At 41.6% G+C, this 20,127-nt stretch overlaps 1 protein-coding gene across 2 annotated transcripts in view; it reads right to left on the bottom strand.

Moving 5' to 3' along the window:
• GOLM1 (golgi membrane protein 1) overlaps positions 1 to 19,791 on the bottom strand; it is a 35,720-nt gene extending 15,929 nt beyond the window's left edge. The window contains exons 1-5 of one of the 2 annotated variants that reach the window (XM_051642310.1): positions 19,697 to 19,791; positions 12,496 to 12,669; positions 10,052 to 10,231; positions 1,172 to 1,226; positions 53 to 155 (exon numbers count right to left, since the gene is read on the bottom strand). In XM_051642310.1, the coding sequence (XP_051498270.1) occupies positions 53 to 155; positions 1,172 to 1,226; positions 10,052 to 10,231; positions 12,496 to 12,594 (437 nt within the window). In that variant the 5' untranslated portion in view covers positions 12,595 to 12,669; positions 19,697 to 19,791. Of the gene's footprint in view, positions 1 to 52; positions 156 to 1,171; positions 1,227 to 10,051; positions 10,232 to 12,495; positions 12,670 to 19,696 lie in introns of those variants that run through there. The other variant, XM_051642309.1, reaches the window with a different exon arrangement.
• Between the last annotated feature and the right edge of the window lie 336 nt (positions 19,792 to 20,127).

Here is a 20,127-nt window from a genome sequence, read left to right as displayed (position 1 = left end):
TGTAGTCAAGTCTGCAACTCCAGATGCTGTCTTTTAGAAAGAACATACTTACAGGTCATAAGAGAACTTCCTCTGAAGGTTAGTCTGGTTCTTCTGAAACCAGTAAACATCCAGCTGTAGCCTTCCATATTCTGTCTGTAACTCTTTCAAGTGTTCTGACCAAAACAGGATTAAAATATATATTAAAATACACACATACATATACACCTACATATATTACAACAGAATTATCAAAAAACTATTGATAGTAAGCACACTAACTCCATCCATTTGTCATGCTCACTACATTTTGTATACAAATGCATAGATAATTGTTGAATTTATTCAGCAAAGATGCATAGGAAGGAATAGCCTTTCTGCCTAACATATTAACAAAAACAGTGTAACGTAGATTTTTAGCCTACTTTTCTTCATTAAAAATACTCTAAATCGTATGCTAGGTTTTGGCCAGGGAAATCTTAAGGTCTATGAAATACTGATCAGAACACAATATGAAATGGCATTCATATTTACTAGCCATCTAAAGACAAGGTTGCAGTTCTTCCCTGGATCATATGAATTCACAGTTTTGTTCCTCAAAACCAGAGGCATCTATGATTTAGAGTTTTCTTCCTGATAGAAAGCTCTATGTGAGGGCATCAGAAGAAGGCAATACAACATATTTACCTGTTTAGAGAACTCAGGATCTTCTCCCTGGAGTTCCTGAGGAATAAATTGCTAAGAACAATTCTGAAGCACTAACATTAACAAAAAGTAACTAGGCTGAGCTTTCTTATTTAATATAGGATTTTGTGAACTCCCCTGGTGCCAAAATGTATGACCCAAACAGCTCTGGCAGGAACACAAGAATACGTGCAAAAGGCAGAATGAAGAACACATACAGTAACAGTACAGATATAAGTTGGTTTTATTCCTTATTATATTAAATCATAAGGGTCAGGAGTCCTGCATCAAGCACTAAATGGACATATCCTTCTACTGCTGAGGCAGATCAGTCTGACATTTCACTGAACTAGAACTATGCAGATGCAGGACCTAAGTCACTGCAGCTCCTGCATCAATACCAAGGCTTGAAGAAAGGAGCTTTTTCAGAAGATGCCAGAAAAACACAAGTCTTAAAATGGGGCTTTAAATCAATACAAGGAGATGCAGGGGAGGTATTACAACACACCTCGTAGACTCTGGATCAGTCGTTCATTTACTGTGATGTTGCTCATCAGCGCTGCCTAGAAGGAGCAAAACAGAAAACAACACTTTAATTGCAAAGGATCTGTGTTACCATTAATACCACAAGTAACAGCAAAGCACTAGTAACAAGGTATTTTCTTCATGAAGTGCTGGGTTACAGTCCAAACAAAAAGAATTCTAGCTTCTTGGGATTATCCTGTAAATGTGGGGGGAAGGGAATATATCTCTTCACTTAAACAAAAAGATTAGGAATTTAAAGCATCCACTATTAAAACTGCTTGCTGCTTTACTGTGGTTTATTGTCACAACTGCAGTCCCAGTAAGACTTACTGTATTTAACCCTTCAAGGAAAGAGACAGCATAGTGCTGTTTGAGATCAACTGCCCCCTCACCAGGGAATTAATACACCTGCATTCCGGCATTCCAGGATAAGCTATGAAAGCATTAGTCATAGCGTATAAAGCAATTATATTAAAGCAATGTGAAGCCCTTGCAGTGCACCGCTTTTCTAAAAATCCTCTCCCTCACTTTGATAAGAAAGTCCTGGAGTGACTTTTCATTCCTTCACTCTGCACTCTCATTCTGAAGAGCCAGCCAACATGGTTTGTCATTCTTTCATCAACCTCCTCTACCAACCCACATACGCATGTGCCCCAAGACACATGAATATGGACAGGATGAAGCAAGTCTAAATGAAATTAATTCTTGTGGGCCAGATGCCAGGGTAACTGAGATTCATATTTAACATTTAAGAAGTCTTTGGACTACAAAAAGATGAGATCCACGAAACCTTCAGAAACTATGTTTCACTGCTAATTTCCTCACTATCCTTCTCCCAGAACCCCAGCGTTTTGCAAGGGTCCCAGATCAGGATACATCAAGTCTCCAGTTGCCCAGAGTTTCTGCTTAAGTAGTGATGCATTCGTATGTCCACACCACTTTAATGTAAAGAAATAACTGCATCCATTCCACCTGCCCAGGTCACCCTGAAATGCTGCCAAGTGCTTTTTTTCACAGAGACTACAGTAACAAGTGCTGGTTGATTAGGGAAAGCAAAGCATTCAGTCTGAGTGGGACAGCACATAGCATAGGTATAGATTTGTCTTTGCTGAGCCTTTACACAGTCCTAGTTCAAAGAAGAGATCATTCACATGTTGATGAATAGGCAGGCATTTTCAAACCAATAAAAGAAATAGTCATATAACATTTTACATATACAGACTGTGAACATCACTGTGAAACCTTGAGAGCAAACACCTTGCTCCTCTGTTAAAAATGAAAAAAGTAACAAAACCAACATGAATAATATCTTAGGAAAGTTTCATACCTCTCCCTCTCCTTTCCCACAGGACAGGTAAAAAAAAAAATCTGGATTTGTTTTCACTAGTTTATTAGGGAAAGGAAGTTAAAGTTCTGATGGAAATGTCAAGTTTTGCTAATGCATAAGCAACATTATCAGGCTGTTCCATGATTACCACCTTCCCAGTTTCCAGTGTTGTCCATTACCAGAAACTGTCAATGGACTAGAAAAATCAGTATGACATGGCAACTTTGTTCCTACAGTTTGTTGTATTGCAGTTTTCTGTTAGTTGTTGTTTTTTTTTTCTTTAAATTAATGTCCTAAAAACCAGGACCCCTTATTTGATGGTAAAATAATCAAGTGGTAATTGTTTTGTACATGAGAACAATAATCACTGTTACTAGCTGAGGTCAATAAAATATTTGCCATGTGAAAGAGAACAATAATCACTGTTATTAGCTGAGGTCAATAAAATATTTGCCATGTGAAAGAGGCTCCTTCAGCTACAACAGGGAGGAGAAAAAAAAAAAAGCATGCCTTTGTCTTTCTGGATTACATATAAAACTTCCTTTTGGCAATGCCATACCTACCTCCCTGAATTTGTGGGTGAGAGTCCAGGAACGAATCACAAAAATCTAGTTAGCTGTTTAACATGAGCAGGATATACTGTTTAATCATTTGCAGGGCAGTGCTCCAAATTACAGCTTCCCACCTGACCATATCAGTGACACAGGGTTTCTGTTCCAACTACTGTCATCCAAGTGTTAACTCATCTTAACCTCATGGCTGTGAATTGGCAGAAATTGTTTTATTTTGCAGTTTTAGGCAGGCCAAGAGAGCAAACTGCTGGGAAGCACTCAGCAAGCACATGCCAAGACTCAGTTCCAGGAAGAAACTCACATTTTATAACTCATTCAGCCCACAAAACAATACCTATGATTCCCCAGAATCAGAATCCAGCTTTTGGAAACTGATACATCATAGGATATTTGTTAGTAAATTCAATAGAAATATAGCCTAATAAAAGTTTACTGAAATAATGAATTTGCTATACTAAGGGCTGCTTTTAAAACAAGGTGCTTTGTGAAACTATCAGTCAACTATGCCAAGCATCCTGTAGGTTGTGATAACATCAAGTCTTCTAAGAACCTGTGGCGCCTACAGACTAGTTATGTGGACTTTGACCCACCTGGACAATCTACCAGTGGGAGACTGGAGACAGGACCAGGACAAAGACAACGAAGGCTAGAATCAACAAAGACCCCCACAGGAGACCCTCGAGCATGCATAATTACAAAGATAGCCAATTCCAGGAAATAAAATGACTATGTAAAAGAATTCTGGGAACTCATGGACATGGAACTGAATATGCATGTTTTTGCTGTATATTAGTCGGGGTGTTTCACTGACTCATGGGAGCACTCATGGTGGAGAATCCCCAGTGCTGCCCAGCGCTGCAATAAAGAATGCCTGCTCAATAACAGCTTGTTTGTTGTTATTGGGTCTTGATCTTGGAATCCGTACCCAGCCATACACAGCCTCACACTTCAGTGAGGAGTGTTAGAAAGCAATGGGGTTTGGAAGCTCCAAAATTTTTGTTTCAGAACTCACTGTATCACCATATAAATACCTAATCTTCTGTAACAGAGTAAACACTGTAACACAGAACCAGCAGTTTGCAGGTCTGTGCACTCTTGCATAGAATTCCGTGTGACTAACACAGAGGAAAAGTCACTTTCCCGATTGAAGTCAATGTGGTGGACAGCACATCTTTAGAAACCAAAAACCAAAAGCCACACTGCCACCGGCAATGATGGAAAAATCTCACTCTAGCTGGACAGCAATTTTTCTAATGAAAACTGCCAGAGATACATTTATTTTTTTATTCAACACAGAACAACAGAACTTGTTTATGTAATACTCCCCCTAAGAAACAAAAGCTACAGTTCTTGTTTACAAAAAAACCCAAAACATAACAGACATACCTGCAAGGAAGCTCTGAGATAATTTATTTCAAAGCATATGGTTTAAGAACATATTCTGAACTATGTACATGTATTTGATTCAATTAATGCCTCACCAGTCGTCTCCACAGACCCATTTCTTGGAGGCACTGCTCCAGTAACTCCTTCAGCATTTGCCAGAGTCATCAATCAAGCTAATCCAAGCACAATGAACTGATGTAGGTGCTAACACTGACTGTACGTGATATTGCAATAGGAAAAAGGAATAAAATAGTGAAGAACTTATGAGAGTAAACACTGTGGTTTCAGAACTAAAACCTAAGAAAAAAGGACCTTTGCATTCACAAATACAGCTCCTACAAAGAGAAAAAGGTGAACCACAACATCAGTAAACCAGCTGCAAACAACACCACCAACTGGGAATCAAGCAAGCTAGGAGGGGAAGGCTTACACATGCAAAAAAACTGCAGAATCAAGCATTTCTAATTAATCAGGGAGAAGGGCACTTGCCTCATGATCAACTCAAACTGATCTAAGTTCTTACCACAAAGAAAAGGAGCAGTTTGGCATTGCTCTCCAATTTGCTCTCCATCACTATGCTGGCAGCACAGCCCAAGCCATATTTTGATTATTTGTTGTTCATGTACTAATTACATCTGGAAACTTCCACTCTCTTCTCTATTTTTGCAAACACACCTCCCCACACACTCACCCTTCTAGTAACGTGCATCATGTTTTTCTCTTTGTGCTCTCCTTCTTTATACTTCTGAAATAATCTTCAGGAGTAAAGAAACCATTTATAATAGCCAATAAAAGGATTTTTTCATTCTAGAACTAATGGCTAACTCCACATTAGGAAGTGGGGAAGCAGTTAATAAATAAAATCCCTAAGACAATATTTCTCTTTTAGGTTGCTCTCTGTGCTGCACTCTTGTATACTTCAGAGGAGGATCACCCATTGAAGGAAGTCTAAAACAAATATTAATCCCAAAAACGGAGTGTCATTGTTAATTTAAACCTTATTTCTCACTGAACTGAATTCCATTCAGAAATCAGACTTTTCCCCATTTTCAATAAAAGGAAAAAAATCCCAACCAACAAAATCCAAAACAAAAACCCAGCTCTATTGCCAAAGAGTGATCCAATTGTAAAAATCGGGGACTCAACCTTCATTCACATACTCTGCTAAAATCAATCTAGAGTATCTTTTGTTGTGATGAAAAACACATGCACTGTGACATGGTGCAGTTTAGCCCTCAAAACAACAGCAACCATTAAAATTGTAAAGTTAACAATTTCTTACATTCACAGCAAAAGAGAAATAAAGGTGACACATATGAATAAAAAATTAGTTTTACAGGTGCAAGGCAACAGCAATTGGACTGGAGAAAATAAGCCCCGTGCAGCTACCCAACTTTAATGACACTGTTGTATTTAATTAAAACCCAAATAGTAGGCAATGTAAACAAAACAGAACCCTATGATGTCAGAATATTAATACAAAACCCATACAGATATATAAAATGTACCTTCTGTTTTCCTTCTTTTCCATTCAGTCTCCTCTAAGCAGAGGTAGAAGTGGTTCAGTAGTTAACTTTTAAGCTACACATACTCTAAATTTCCACTCTTAGGGCACCTACAGTACCCAGACGGTCCACTTTTTTTATCCACCATGTAAAAATATATTTTAAACAGAGGTAGTTTTCTATACCTTTGCTGTACCAGTTATGAGCACACAGATCAATTTATCTTGCTCCTTTAATAACATCATGCTGAGTGGGGTGCAAGGCTGTGCTTGCTTTCCTTACAGCCTTTTTTTTAAAAAAATAGAAGATTTAACACTGGTTGGTTTAAAAAACAAAACCAAAACACATATGTGCACCTTTTCCTTTTCACAGCAGGCTTTGTTCTCTCTTGCCCCGAGGAGAGCATAATTCCTTTTGAGTGACTCTCCATGTCTGGATAGGTATTTTGTCTCAGAAGGCTGTCTCAGAGGAAGGGGATCTGGGAGCAGCTGTGGCCATTGTTAGATGACACTGAGCAACAGACAGTGATGTGCTCCACACAGGACGTACAAAGCTTGGCCCCTTTCCTCAGTAAAATAAGATGTGTGCTGGGGAAGAATTACATCAATCCAAAGAAAATCACAAACTGCAAAAGCACGTTCTAGCACGTAGAAGTGACAGCTTACATGTACTGTTCTCCTGCTACACTCTCCCAAAAGACTATCATGGCTGTGTACATCCCAGAAACCATGAGTCCTAAATAAGAACTGTACAGCATACTGTTCTTTAGAAAATGTATTTTGGATTGGAAACAGCACTTTTACACTCCTGGTTCCTTATCTGTTGTTACTAAGAGTTCGTGTAAGCTCTCTTGATCTATTTAGCCTATTTCTGTATGATTTCCAGAAGCCATTTGCTAAACTCACGTTAAAACTTAAAAATTCAAGCAGATTTTTTTAAAAGCAGGCTGGTGATAACTATGCATACTCAGACCTAAGAGAATAATTACAAAGGCAATTTGCCACAATTACATGGCCACAGTGCAAGGTGAGCCCACAGGGCACTCTGAAGGCTCTGACTATCTCCTACCTTTTGTGCTCTTGCCCTTTAAGTAGCACAGGGAGAGTTCTTCTAGAAAAGAAGGCCAATGAAACTCAAAGGCATTACCACACTGCCACTGACAATGACTTGAACATGGGAAGTATCTTACTGGTATATTAATTTGGTATTAAACTAAATCAGTGGAATAATTATTCTGTATTTTATCAGCAGAGTAGTAAGACACAGTGAGCAGAGATGAACACTGCTTAAGAGTTGCATTTGGTAAGGAGTCCAGATTGTGAAGGGTTGCTCCCATATAGATTCCTTATATAACCAGAAGAACCATTATTTCTCCCTTAAATTTCTCCCTCCTTCTTTGAGACAGACCACTCACTCACCAGCTGAAATTATTCTAATTTTTCTTTAAGAACAAGAACTAAATAAAATCCTGTTTGCAACTCAAAGATCTGTCTAGTCACTTAGACAGTTTGTGTGACTTGTAAAAAGTGACTTCAGAGACTCAAGTTTTGGATCTGCATTAAACTTACCTGAACTAGGCAAACGCTGCTAATTCCCCACGAGATAAAGTTCTGTTCAAGGACCGAGTATCTTACAATCAGAAAGGATGAATTCATTACTGGCTTTCCAGGAATCCCAGATTCAACTGGAATCCATGGAGCCAAAACCAAGGATTTGTATCCCTGTGTGTATATACAAATACATCTGTATGCACATGTGAATATGGAACACACACTTATACACAGATATAGATACACACACACAAAAAAAACCCCACTCAGATACTGTCTTTTCTTTTATTCCACATCCCTCAGATGCTGGACAGCTTCTTCAGATCAAGGTCCTTAGTAAGGCGAACTAAGCTTCCCTCCCTTTCCTGCCACCATACATGGGGCATTCCTAAGCTAGAGTGGATGAAAACCAACTTGACTGATGGTATCTTTTGACAAGTACATAGGTTCCAAATAAAACAAGTCTCCTAACCCATAAATCACACAATTGGAAAACAAGCAACATCTCTGCAAGATATTTGCTCACATGTCACAAAGTGACACTTAGGCATATACACGCTCATCCGATCACTTCAGGCTCCTAGGACATGCTCTTTCCCAGTCAAAAAAAGGCAGAAGACAGGAAATCAGTCCATTGCATCACTTTTATCTAATGCTTCCTACAGCATCAGCTCCTGCCATTTCAATAACAACCTTCATAGACTGTATCATTATGGAATATCTGCATTTTAGGACGATGGAGGGAACAGCACTTAAGAGAAAGGAACAGCTATACTAAATCACCCCAAAAATCCACCTCGCTCAGCATCCAGCCTCTACCAAGGCTGCCACCATGCACTGGATTTTCCAGGCAGCAGCTACTTCTGGCTGAGAAATGCTTGGAGTCAGAAATAACATCTTTGTATTGGGTTATGGGGCAGGTGTTTGTCCAAGGTTATCCTGTTGCTTTTTTAACATACGCACACCCACTGCAACTAGGCTCTGTAAATGTCACACAAGCAGCCTGACTATCTACTGTGTGACAGAGCACTTCTTCTGTCCAGTCTAAACTACAACTTGCTGACTGCACTTGAAGCCCATCAATGGACAGAGAAGAGCCATGCCTTGCTTCTCACAGCCACAAGCACACTTTCCATACCACTCAGGATCCTGGCAATACGTGTGATGGCTCCTGTCCAGCCTCTAACCTCCACTGTATATTCCTGTAGAGAAATTTCTGCACAGCTTTGGCTATCCTCCTTGTTCTCTGCCTGCCTTTCCAAGGAGTCAAAAACTCCACTGGCAACCTCCTCACAGTGCAACAAATTACCCAGTTTATAGCTAAGCTGCTTTGTAAGTATTGCCTTATCATTCCCTCCTGAGTTAACACCATCTTACCACATGGCTGCATAATTTCTATACCAGCCATGCATGTGTAGCCTATTGCAATTCCAGCTGTGAATGCATTCATCAGTCTCCCTTGTCCCTGTCACTGACTCTTTCAGTCAAATACTTAATGCAAACAGAAGAGAGAAATTATTTAAGAAACACGTTTGTCTCAAAAGAGGTAAAAAGAATTGGTTTATTATTTCTTTGAAGACGCTGGTAAAAAATTACTTCAAAAGAAAAATATGCTACTGATGTGCATATTAACGAAACAATTCTACCTTCTATTTTTGTTTTCCTAGGTTCTTCAAAGATTATTCTGATGACATTTTGTTCATGCACTGCAACTTTTGAGAAGGGAACAGGCACCTGATGGTGAACCCTTTACAGGGTGAACCCTTAACAGCCCTTGAAAGCTGAAAACTTCAGTCAAGAGACTCTACAGGAGAAGCAACAAACCCAGAACGAATACTCTCAATTAAATATTTCTGCCTACAGTGAGAAAAGTGACATTAATGACCAACGACCATACCTGAGACGTTATCAGTAATATGAGGAAAACACACAGCAGAACAGCTTGCAAGATACTACGCAGCAGTAAATGTACACACTGCTATTTAAATAAGAATGTTCACCTTCAACTTCCATCCTTTTGGCAGCGCTGCACTGCTAGGAGCACTGCCACAAAAAGCTAGTATAACCTTGTGATGTCTCCCAGTGCTACTGGGTTTTGGAGGCAGAAAGTCAAGGTGCCACAAAATTTGTAAGGCATTTAGAAATAAACGTCAACCATTTATGCCCACAAATATATACAACTATGTCTGGGAATGCAAATATGTCTGTTGGTGCAGCTTCTTCTATTATTTTAAATTTTAAAATATTAATGTACAGGAAAGAAAGCCAGAGGACAACTCAAGGTTAGTAACAATGATCTATAGAGGGGGTAGAGGGCTTATTCAGAAGTGGTCTTACTTTCGTATTTCACATCATGAATGCTATAATGTGCATTCTATACCGGTTTTCCAAATACTATGCAATAATACATGCCAACACTGACCGTATGCCCAGAGGCTGGAACATCTGAGCAGCCCTACTCAGTCGCAAAGACTGTATTTTGGCAGACCAGTCTCACAGAAAACTGGCTGGAAAACGCCCTACCTTCTCTTCCTGATGTACTCTGTTGGCATTTTCCATCTGAAGGCTGTGCAAGGACTGGATTTTGTCGATCTGCTGTTGCTGCTTCTCTAGCTCCCCTTGGAATTCATTCTTTTTGAGCTCCACAGCACCCCTCTCTGCTGCTGCCCTGCGGACTTTGCCTTCCAGATCCATGATCCGACCCTGAGGAAAAGCAAATTAGCCAAAGCAAATAGATGTGCTTCCCCCTTGCTGGACTCTTCTCCAACACATTCAGGGAATACCAAATTTCACAGAACTAACAATGCTAATGTCATCCAAGTATTGTGTCAGCTGGTGATGCCTCACACACACACCAGTTTTATATAAATCAGCTGTGCCGCATACTCTGTAGAGACCATCATAATTTCAGTTAAAGAGACGTGCAAATCTGCCACAGTACTTGAACTTTAAAATATTTTTTTAAAAAAACAACACCAAAAATACCACCAAAAAAAAAAACCACATAAAAAGATTGTACTCTATAATCTCTTTGAAGAACAAGGGCAAATAATTTTTTACATTTAATCCAGACAATTTTGACATTAGACCCTGTTACACAAAGACATGTAACAAGAACTCATTTATAAGGAGAAAATCATTGATCTTGATTGCTGAAAGGACAGTGACAATCAGAAAAATTCAACACTATCAAATACTGTTCATACAAACACAGAGGCATAAGATAAAAGAATCAAGCCTGATGCTTTTCTAGTTGTTTCTTGTTGTTCTTTTTGGGTTTTTTAATACTGATTTAGTTTCACAGTAAATGGTTTCTAAACATTTTGGGTAAAAATGGATCTTCAGCAGAAGACATGTAAGGGTAAGGGTAGGGGGACAGGAAGGTGAGGAATATCAACAGAATCAATCCACGTAGGAAGACCTGGGCATTCCAGGTGGAGTAGTAAAAACAGATAAAATAAAAACTGTGCATCTTCCAAAACGCCAAGGAAACAGACCAGATTTTTCTATACCAGAGTATGCTGCATATTACTGCCCATCTAGTCTGCTTCTCTGTCACATAAAGCAACAGAACTGAGAGGAGGAGGGGGTGGTGAAGGAAAACACCTGCAGTTTAGCTGAAAGAGCAAAGAAAAACACTTATTTCTTTCAGTCATAACAGCTACAAAGCCTTGGCAGCAGATGAAGGGGCTGACAGAGAGCTTTAGGAAGTCCATCCAAGCCTTTGGCTATGCTTTTATTCCGTTCAGAGTGCATGACTACACAGAAGTGAAATTATTTTCAAGCTAACTTTGGGAGAAACAAACAAGACGACAGTAAATCAGTAACAGTAAAGAGGACCTTATGTTTCTAGGATATTAAGATCAAGAATAAGCTAGTAGGGTAGCTTATTTTCCTCACCATCAGCTGCCTCACAGCCATGCAGCAAAGCTTCAGCAGTACTGACACAGCTACAAACTGCTGGTAGCCACCATCCTGACACTACTGACTAAAGGGAAAGCAAGGGATGGCCAGAGTCCCAGAAGACAGGGCACCATACCTTCCACCAAGGGAAAGCTATGACATACCCTTAATCACATGAACAGAGACATGTATCCTGTTTGAATAGTGCCCTCTCTGAGGTGAGACAGTTCAACTCCTACAGCTGTCAAGTCAGGGCTAAATTTTGGCTCAGTCACAAAGAGGGTACAAATTCAGTGGCAAAACCTAGGAGGACCTCTCATCAGCCATTTTTAATCACCAGATTATTAGTTTTCAGGCTTGCTTGTTAAATAAATAAATAAATAAATAAATAAAAATAAAGAAACATCCAGCACACACTGTGACAGACCAGTTCCTCACCTTCAGAACATGTGCTCCAAAAAATAACTAAAACCCAAGCTCAAATGTTACTGAAAATACAGTTACCATTACACAAGGTAATGATTCCACGTTGAATTTTGTGTCCTCTTTAGGAAGGTTTCTCAGAAACACAAGTTCAGATTTTTAGACACTATTTCTGAAAAAGGTAGATTTCCTTGAACTTGCTGGGAAAGCATGCATATGTTCTTATGGGTCATGTAAGACAAAAAACCTAACATATGCAAATTGAAGAGGTCCATTCAGATTAAAAATGGAGTGCCAGTCTCAGTTCACATACAACTAAGAAAAAAAACAGAGGATGGCATCTGCCACATCTGTAAATTGAATCACTACAAGATAGCTGAATGCTTTGTGTGAGCAGAAGTAACAAGTACCATACAGACAGGTCTTCAAGTTTTGGGTCCCCCTCACCTACAAACAGGTATTCCTCCCATTCCCCCCACGTCCCACTACTAAATAAGCAACAGCAGTAATATTTGTGAAAATTCCTACAACAAGCTGAAGCTCCTGGCCCACGACAAGGAAGGGAAGGATCCTTCTTGTTGAGGAGTATGGTTATTAAACACACAAGTACAGGCCAACATGCAGAGCAATAGGAAAGTTACCTGCAGATCCACGCTGCGAGAACTTGCAATCCAGTAATTGAAACCCAAAACAATGATGCATGCCATGAGCACAGCCACGAGAAGAGGTGGAGACTTCATCCCTCTGCAGCTGTTTCCTAGTCCTACCAGATCAAGAAAAAAACAACCCCAGAAGAACCACAACAGCGTGGAAACCTGCAAATTAAAAAAGACATGTTATCTTGCATCCTCCACTACAGGTGTTTTATAACACAATTAAACTTTCACTGTAGTAACACAGCAGCTCTCAGCTGAAGAGACTACACCCAGCAAGGAAGGCACACTGCCTAGGAATTTCCATCTGAAGGATGAAGAAAGGCCATCTCACTGAATCACCGAACAGTCATGGTTGGAAAGGACCTCTGAGATCACTGGGTCCAACCATCATAAAAAAAAACCCCACACACAACACCCATACAACAAAACCCCCAAACAAACAAAAACAAACACCACCAAATAATACCCACAAAAAAACCCTCTACAATCCCAGCCACTACAGAATGCCCTGAAGTTCCACATCTACACTTTTCTTGAATACCTCCAACGACGATGGCTCAACCACCTCCCTGGGCAGGCTGTTCCAGTGCCTCACATCTCTTTCAGCAAAGAAAATCTTCCTAATGTCCAATCTGAATCTCCCCTGCCACAACTTCAGACCATTTCCTCTGGTCCTGTCATTATTTACTTGGGAGAAGAGGCCAACACCCACGTCCCTACAACCTCCTTTCAGGTAGTTGCAGAGGGCAATGAGGTCTCCCCTCAACCTCCTCTTCTCCAAACTGAACATCCCTAGTTCTCTCAGCCTCTCCTCATAGGACTTATTCTCCAGACCCTTCACCAGCTTGGTAGCTCTTCTGTGGACATGCTCCAGCCCCTCAATGTCCTTCCTGTAGTGAGGGGCCCAGAAGTGAACACAGTGCCGAGTACAGGCACACAACTGACTCCCTGCTCCTGCTGGCCACACTATTCCTGATGCAGGCCAGGATAGTGCTGACCCTCTTGGCCTCCTGGGCACACTGCTGGCTCATGTTCAGCCATTTGTCAATCAGCACCCCCAGGTCTCTCTCTGCTGGGCTGCTCTCCAGCCACTCACCCCCCAGTCTGTAGCACTGCCTGGGGTTTTTGTGACCAAAATGCAGAACCCAGCACTTGGCCTTACTGAACCTCATAGAATAGGCCTTAGCCCATGGATCCAGCCTGTCCAGGTCCCTCTCATACTTTTAGCTTGTACATAAAGACTCATATGGGCTTGAGGGGGAAGTCTTGAATATTCTCAATAATAAAAGGAAAATCTGCAATAAACAGAACAAACCAGGCATCCTTTTATCATATATTCAACCCAAAAAGCTAATTGTACAACACTGATCTACAGACAGGATAGTTTCCTTGTAATCTCATATAGTCTGAAAATAAACTTAGCCTTACTGTTTCAGGAGTATTCCCAAACTTAGGTAGCTTTCTACTTACTCCCTGTGAGAACACTATTTTAACTTTTTGGTTCCAAGCTTTTAAATAAACAAACAAATCAGGATAAGGATAAGAAAAAAAAAAAATAGCACACTGTTGATTTCAACGGTAAAGTGTGTTAGGTGACATTTGTTTTGATCCTCAGATGCTTTCTCTACTCCTAAAAGAAAATAAATAAACTTCCTTTAACAAATAAGCAGTACCATGGGTACTTGTGGTTGTTATTGAGACACAAGTTGTTTCTGTCCAACAGCCCATTGGACCAGAAAAGCAGGGGCAAAGGACAGTTGCAATTCTGTTTGAAATAGACCATACTGATCCTACAAGATGATAAAACCTGGTCTTATTGAGTGTAAAAGTGTCTAGCTCAATGAATCCTTAAAACTCCACTGGGAAAGCCAGCAAGTAAGAGCAGAGAAGACCAAAGAGACAGCAAACACAGATGTAACACAAGACACTAACTAAATCAGAAATGGCTACACCTACTATTAATATATTGTAGAGTCTCTCAAGGTGAGTACTCTTAAATAAACTAGCTTCTTCCTTAGAAATACAATTCATAGCTTGTGTTGTATTTGAAAATTAATAAATGGTAGCAACTCTCAAAGGATTTACCTGCAGACACATGCTGTAATCACAGGGGAAAGAAGGTGATGCCAGCAGTTAGCAGGTACCAGCAATGCTGATTCTACTGTATGTCCAGCATCTGTCAACAGCTCATCTATACCTATACCCTAAACCCCCTGCAAAATCCTCTTTTTTTGATTCAGTTTATTATATAACCCACCTTCCTCTTTCCTCAGAAGGGAGTGCACAATACTGCCAGACTGGTGAACATTTCAAACCTATTTATTAGTTTGCAAAGTCTGTGATTTTTTTACATTTGTGGACATATATGCATATGTGGATATATATGCACCTCCAAGTAAAATCTGACTTCCTGAAAATGCTGCTTCTTTGTTTATGTACACACACAAAAACCCAAATCAAGAAAAAAAAAAAAAGTGTGCATAGCTGCATAGGTTCAACACCCAAGGCCAATGTTTCTTGCCTAAGGAAACCTCAGCTACCAAGCAAACACACATGCAAGCACAGCTCCAGTAGACACCCACGGGGCCATGTACAGCTGAGATAAGTTAAAGAGAAAAAGCAAAGGTACAGGGAGGAACCACGTACTTTTTTGTTGTAAAGTAAATAATAAAGACGTAGTAGACTAAAACACACACACACACAGATAAGCACAAATGTTCATTATAAAGCTAGGAACTGCAGAAACATGTACATCTTCCATAGATTAATCTCCCGCTGTGCCATCCTAACAGGAGCCCCTGAGAACAGAGCTATCTCAACTTATACAGATTCCCTAAAAACCAAGATCCACAGATTGCCAGAGTGGCAAAAATGAGAGGTGGAAAATGGGGATGATTAGCACCACCACACTGGCTAAGAACAAGATAATTTATTTGCTTTTGCTTACTGGAATAAAATACTACGTTTAAAAAAATGCATCTTGGAACCTGTCATGAAATAATTAGTATCTTGTTCTTATCTGTAAGAGTATTAATTGGTACACTTGAAAATATGGAAAAATTACTAAAGAGGACACTGCTTGACACATTTCTAGCCATTACTTGAATAAAAGAATTGGTATTTTCCTTATAGGAGTCACAAGTAGAGACAGTAGTCCACATTATCAGCAGTAACAACTTGCACTGAAGTTTAACTACTGGAAAAATACATGGAACCAGCTGTTTCGCTTGAAAATTTTCTGAGGTAAAGCGTTTAAAGCCCAGTTTAAAGCTCAGTTTAAAGCCCAGGCAAAAAAATCAGGCTAAGGAATGCTGATACATCTACCAAGTACAGAAATACAGCAGCCTCAGCTACTCTTCTCCCATTTTCAGCTATTAAAAACAAGCATGCAAGAAAGCATTGATTTCACTAAAGCAAGTTTGACTACAATACATTTGTTTCTCTAGGAAATCCTATTATCCTTAAATAATTTATGGGAATACATTTTTTACTCAACATAAGGAAAGACAAAAGGAAGAGGAAAGACAGTAAACATACAGAAGGATCTTCCATCGGACTAGTGCAAATGCAAAGCATTACCTCAGCTGCAGAACTGATATTCCCTCTCTCATCAGCTTAAAAATAAGAAACTGTTTAAGTTTCCATCATGGATACACACGTGCACATATTTTGGAGGAGATATAAGCAAATCACCTTAGTAAGTACCTCTACAATGAAATGTATTTGTACATACCGTTTCCCACAAAACATCTGGCTTGACAAAGTTACTACTGTTGAAAATATGTTTCTGGTTTTATGGTTAAGAAAGTGATTTTACTGAATGTGAGGGAATTCCTCTTTCAAGACTCCTTAAAAACAAAAGGTGAGATGCTGTACCACGTACATAACACTGTACATTTATTAGAGCATAGAATTCCTGACTGCCAAACAGCAGGCTTCATTCTTCTGCTTTGCCAGCCTAGCAGTGCATCATCAAGAAAGAGATGGTTTAGACTCTGGGATACTCAAACAAATGAACAGATAGCATTTTATTTATTTATTTATTCATTCTTTTACTGTACTCAGCGGAAGGAGGGTAGCTGGTATCCAGCAAATTTCCAACACAGATTAACAACCAGGCCACCTAAGTCTCAAGACTAAGACATCAGAGGCAAAGACAGGGCAAAACAACTTGTGCCTTTCAGACTCCCAGAAAGGAAAGCCAAGCCTTTCTAGCCACAGGGTCCAGCTCTGTGTATCTGAACAAGATCTGCTGAGTGGGAACAAGCAGGACAGACGATGCACTCAATAAAAGCAGCGTACAGCCAGGGAGGAAAGCAAAAGGGGGCCCTTGTCCCCACCTGCCTCCCCACCCACCCAGCCACCGCACGGTGCCACACCAGCCTTCAGCCTGAGCACTACATGAAGACCACGTGCAGCTGGAGCAGCCACTGAAAAGCAAAGGCCTTTGAAAAAACCCTTTTGAAAAGGCTGGGCCATAACCAGAGACAAAAAAAGATGATGGGACAAAAAATAAAAATCACAAGGACCTGAGGGCTACCGGACAGCACTAAGAGGATACACAACCCCATCCTGGCCAGACCAGCCACCAGGCGACTGTTCTGCCCAGGCTGGGGCATCAAGGTCCCATCAAGGGACCCCCTGCAGATACACAGCGCTGCCATTGCCACCTTTTGCAGCTTTCTCCAAAATTTCTCAGTCAGATTCTGAAAGATTACCTACTTTTTTCAGATATTGCCATAAAATTCCCATGTCTGACTGTCTGAATAAAAACATACCAGCTTAATCAAGCAACCTTGTCAAAACCTCTTCTACTGACAAGACAGTTAGTTATACCCACCCATGAGTAAGTTGGAATAAAAGGTACTAGGAAATTTGATTTAAAACAAAAACAAAACAAAAAAACACACCAAAAAACCAACACAACAAACCAATCACCTTGGAAGAAGTAATTCTTAAAAAAAGTGAAACAGGCCGCATACATTTGTGCACCCACTCTTTAAAAAAAAAGTTGATAGTTTGGGTGTGGGTGGAAATGGAGAGGCGACAAAAGTAAGTCAAAACCTTTCATTTTTAGGTTTTTAGATGGTTCACATATAGTAGTGATCATCCTTGAAAAATAAATCCAGTTACTAGTTCTCACTCATGGCGGGGATGTCACCCAGAAATGTCACCATTCCCAGTTGCATGACAAGAACCAGTTACATCCAGCAGCAACCTCTGTGCTTCCAGGAGTCCACTGACTGCCTGCAGGGTTCAGAAACTGGATCTAGCACACTGCTAAAAAACACTGCACAGGGATTTCCTAAGATCTTCTGCTGTAACACTGTCTAGGTGTGCTTTTTATTTTTGCAAGCTGCAAGCCAAAAAGGTCAAACTAATGTTTTTACTACAGAGATTTAAAGTTTGTACAAGGCACTCAAGCCTGCTGACCACTTTGTAAATATCTTTCACAGAAATCCACAAACTGCAGGCTGAAAGTAAAAACAAACAAACAAACAAAAAAAACCCCAACAAGACACAAAGCAACAACAACAAAAACACCAAAACAAATAAAATAATGAAACAACCCCAAAAAATCCAAAAACAACCGACAAAAAAACTATTCAGCAACAGCCACTTTCCAAACTTTGGTACTTTTGATGACTGTCTCACGTTGAAGTGACAAACACTACTAAAAAGAAGTGTAAAATACTCAAACACGGACGTCAATGAGTCACTATTTGCCGGAACTATCAAGTTACACTTTTTACATGACTGGGAAGGGGAGAACCACTTACACCACAACACATTAAGCTACTGCACTCCCATCCTTCTCAGGAATAAGAATCATTTGATACAGAATTCAGACTCTAGGTCTTCCGTTTCTAATGCACTTATACTTACAATAGATCAAAAGAGCATGAAAATACAAAAAAAAGCATTATCTGTTCGGGGGGAGGCGACTGTTACCACTTCTGCACTATTTTTTTAAATCGGGAAGTATCTCTTCTTCCAAATTACTCTTTCACAAGAAAGAAGCTAACAACCCATCACCCACAACGTCCTGCTTCTTTATTTGATCAAAGAGAAATCTCAAACAGGTGTGTAGCTAAAAGATGCCAGAGGATTAAGGTAGGTATTTGTTCCCATGAAGGAAGTTAGGTAAGCAGAGGTAACTTGACAAAATCTTCCAAAATGCCCACAAAAAGTTTCTGGGCATGCAGTCTAGGTGCACCTAGGCTACCACCACCTGCAGATACTGAGGAATGAAAACAAAATTAAACACACAAACTTACACACCAGGGGGATCTCAACAGCTAGTAACTGTTCATTTCTTTTTAGGAACACTGTTGTGGGTATTTTTCCCATACAACATGGGCTATCTTGTTAGGATCACAATTAATAGGACAAGTACTTGGATCTTTAAAAAAAACAAAACAAAACAAAACACAAAGAATAGGGAATTAAGTTAATTAAGTTCGGTGAGAAAAACCACAGAATTCCTACCACCCCGCCACCTCTGTAACACCACACCCAGGGTTTCGCTGTAAAACCAACCATCAACACAGCCCAAAACAAACAAACGAACCAATATTGCGAAGGCTGTCGTGAGATGAAGGGCCACTGTAAAAGACTGCACAGCAAGGTTAATTAGACGCCTGACCCGCTCCTCCCACCCTCAAGCCGGCGCGGGGCTCCGGTGAAGCCAAGCGAGGCAGAGCTCCCGGGGCCGGCTCCGAGGAGGGTGCCCAGCTCCAGCGCACAGCCCCGGGTGTCTGATCCATGCCCGGCTGGGGACACCTGCAGGAGGTGACACCACACCCTGCCCTCTCCACGGCCCGTTCGAACATCATCCCGGTTTCTAGCCCCGTTACGAATGTCCAGAGCTGTCTGGGGCTCACACCGCCCAAGACCCGAAGACACACGTAGCACAACAAAACGCTGTCGGTCTCAGGCCCGGACGCCCGCCGGGCCCAGAGCAGCCTCCGGCGACGGGGAAGCTCCTCGGGCCGGGCCCGGGGCCGCCGCCCCGGCCTCCCCGCCCGCCCCCGCCGAGACCCCGCACACCGGCCCGGCGGTGGCCCGGGGTGCCCGGCCCGGCCCGGCCCGGCTTCACCGCACGCCTGGCGAGGCCGCCGTGCGGAGCCCGGCACCCCCGGCCAACCCGGCCGTACCAGCCCGGGGCGGCGGCCGCTCAGCTCACCTCGCCCCGCCGCCGGCGTCCGCAGGCCGCTGCCCTGCCGGGGAGCGCGTCCGGAGGCCCCGCGGGAGGTGAGAGGAGGGCCGGGCGCGGAGGAAGGCTGGGCAGGGGCAGCGCCCGCCCCCGGCCCCGCACGCCCGCCCCGGCCGCAGGGTCTGCGCTGCGGCGGGTCCGTCCGTCCAGGCGTGCTGGCGGGGAGGAGCCCGGGAGCATCGCCTGGCACAGCCCCGGCCCAGGCAGCTGCCCAGCTCCGGATTTACCCTCCTGACCACGGGCCCGCCGGGCTCTGGAAAGCGAAGTGCGGGGAAAGCTGCGTGCCTGAAGTCGGAAACGGGTGAAGTAAAACTCGGGAAGGCCGTTGGAGTGTGTGTGTATATATATATACATGTATATATATATGTCATTGTAGAGAGGTTGGTGCTGGTCTCTTTTCA

The sequence above is a fragment of the Apus apus genome, chromosome Z (assembly GCF_020740795.1).
Source record: "Apus apus isolate bApuApu2 chromosome Z, bApuApu2.pri.cur, whole genome shotgun sequence".
Classification (NCBI taxonomy): domain Eukaryota; kingdom Metazoa; phylum Chordata; class Aves; order Apodiformes; family Apodidae; genus Apus; species Apus apus.
The sequence above is the reverse complement of the archived record's forward strand: the minus strand, read 5'-3'. Positions and strand labels throughout refer to the sequence as shown.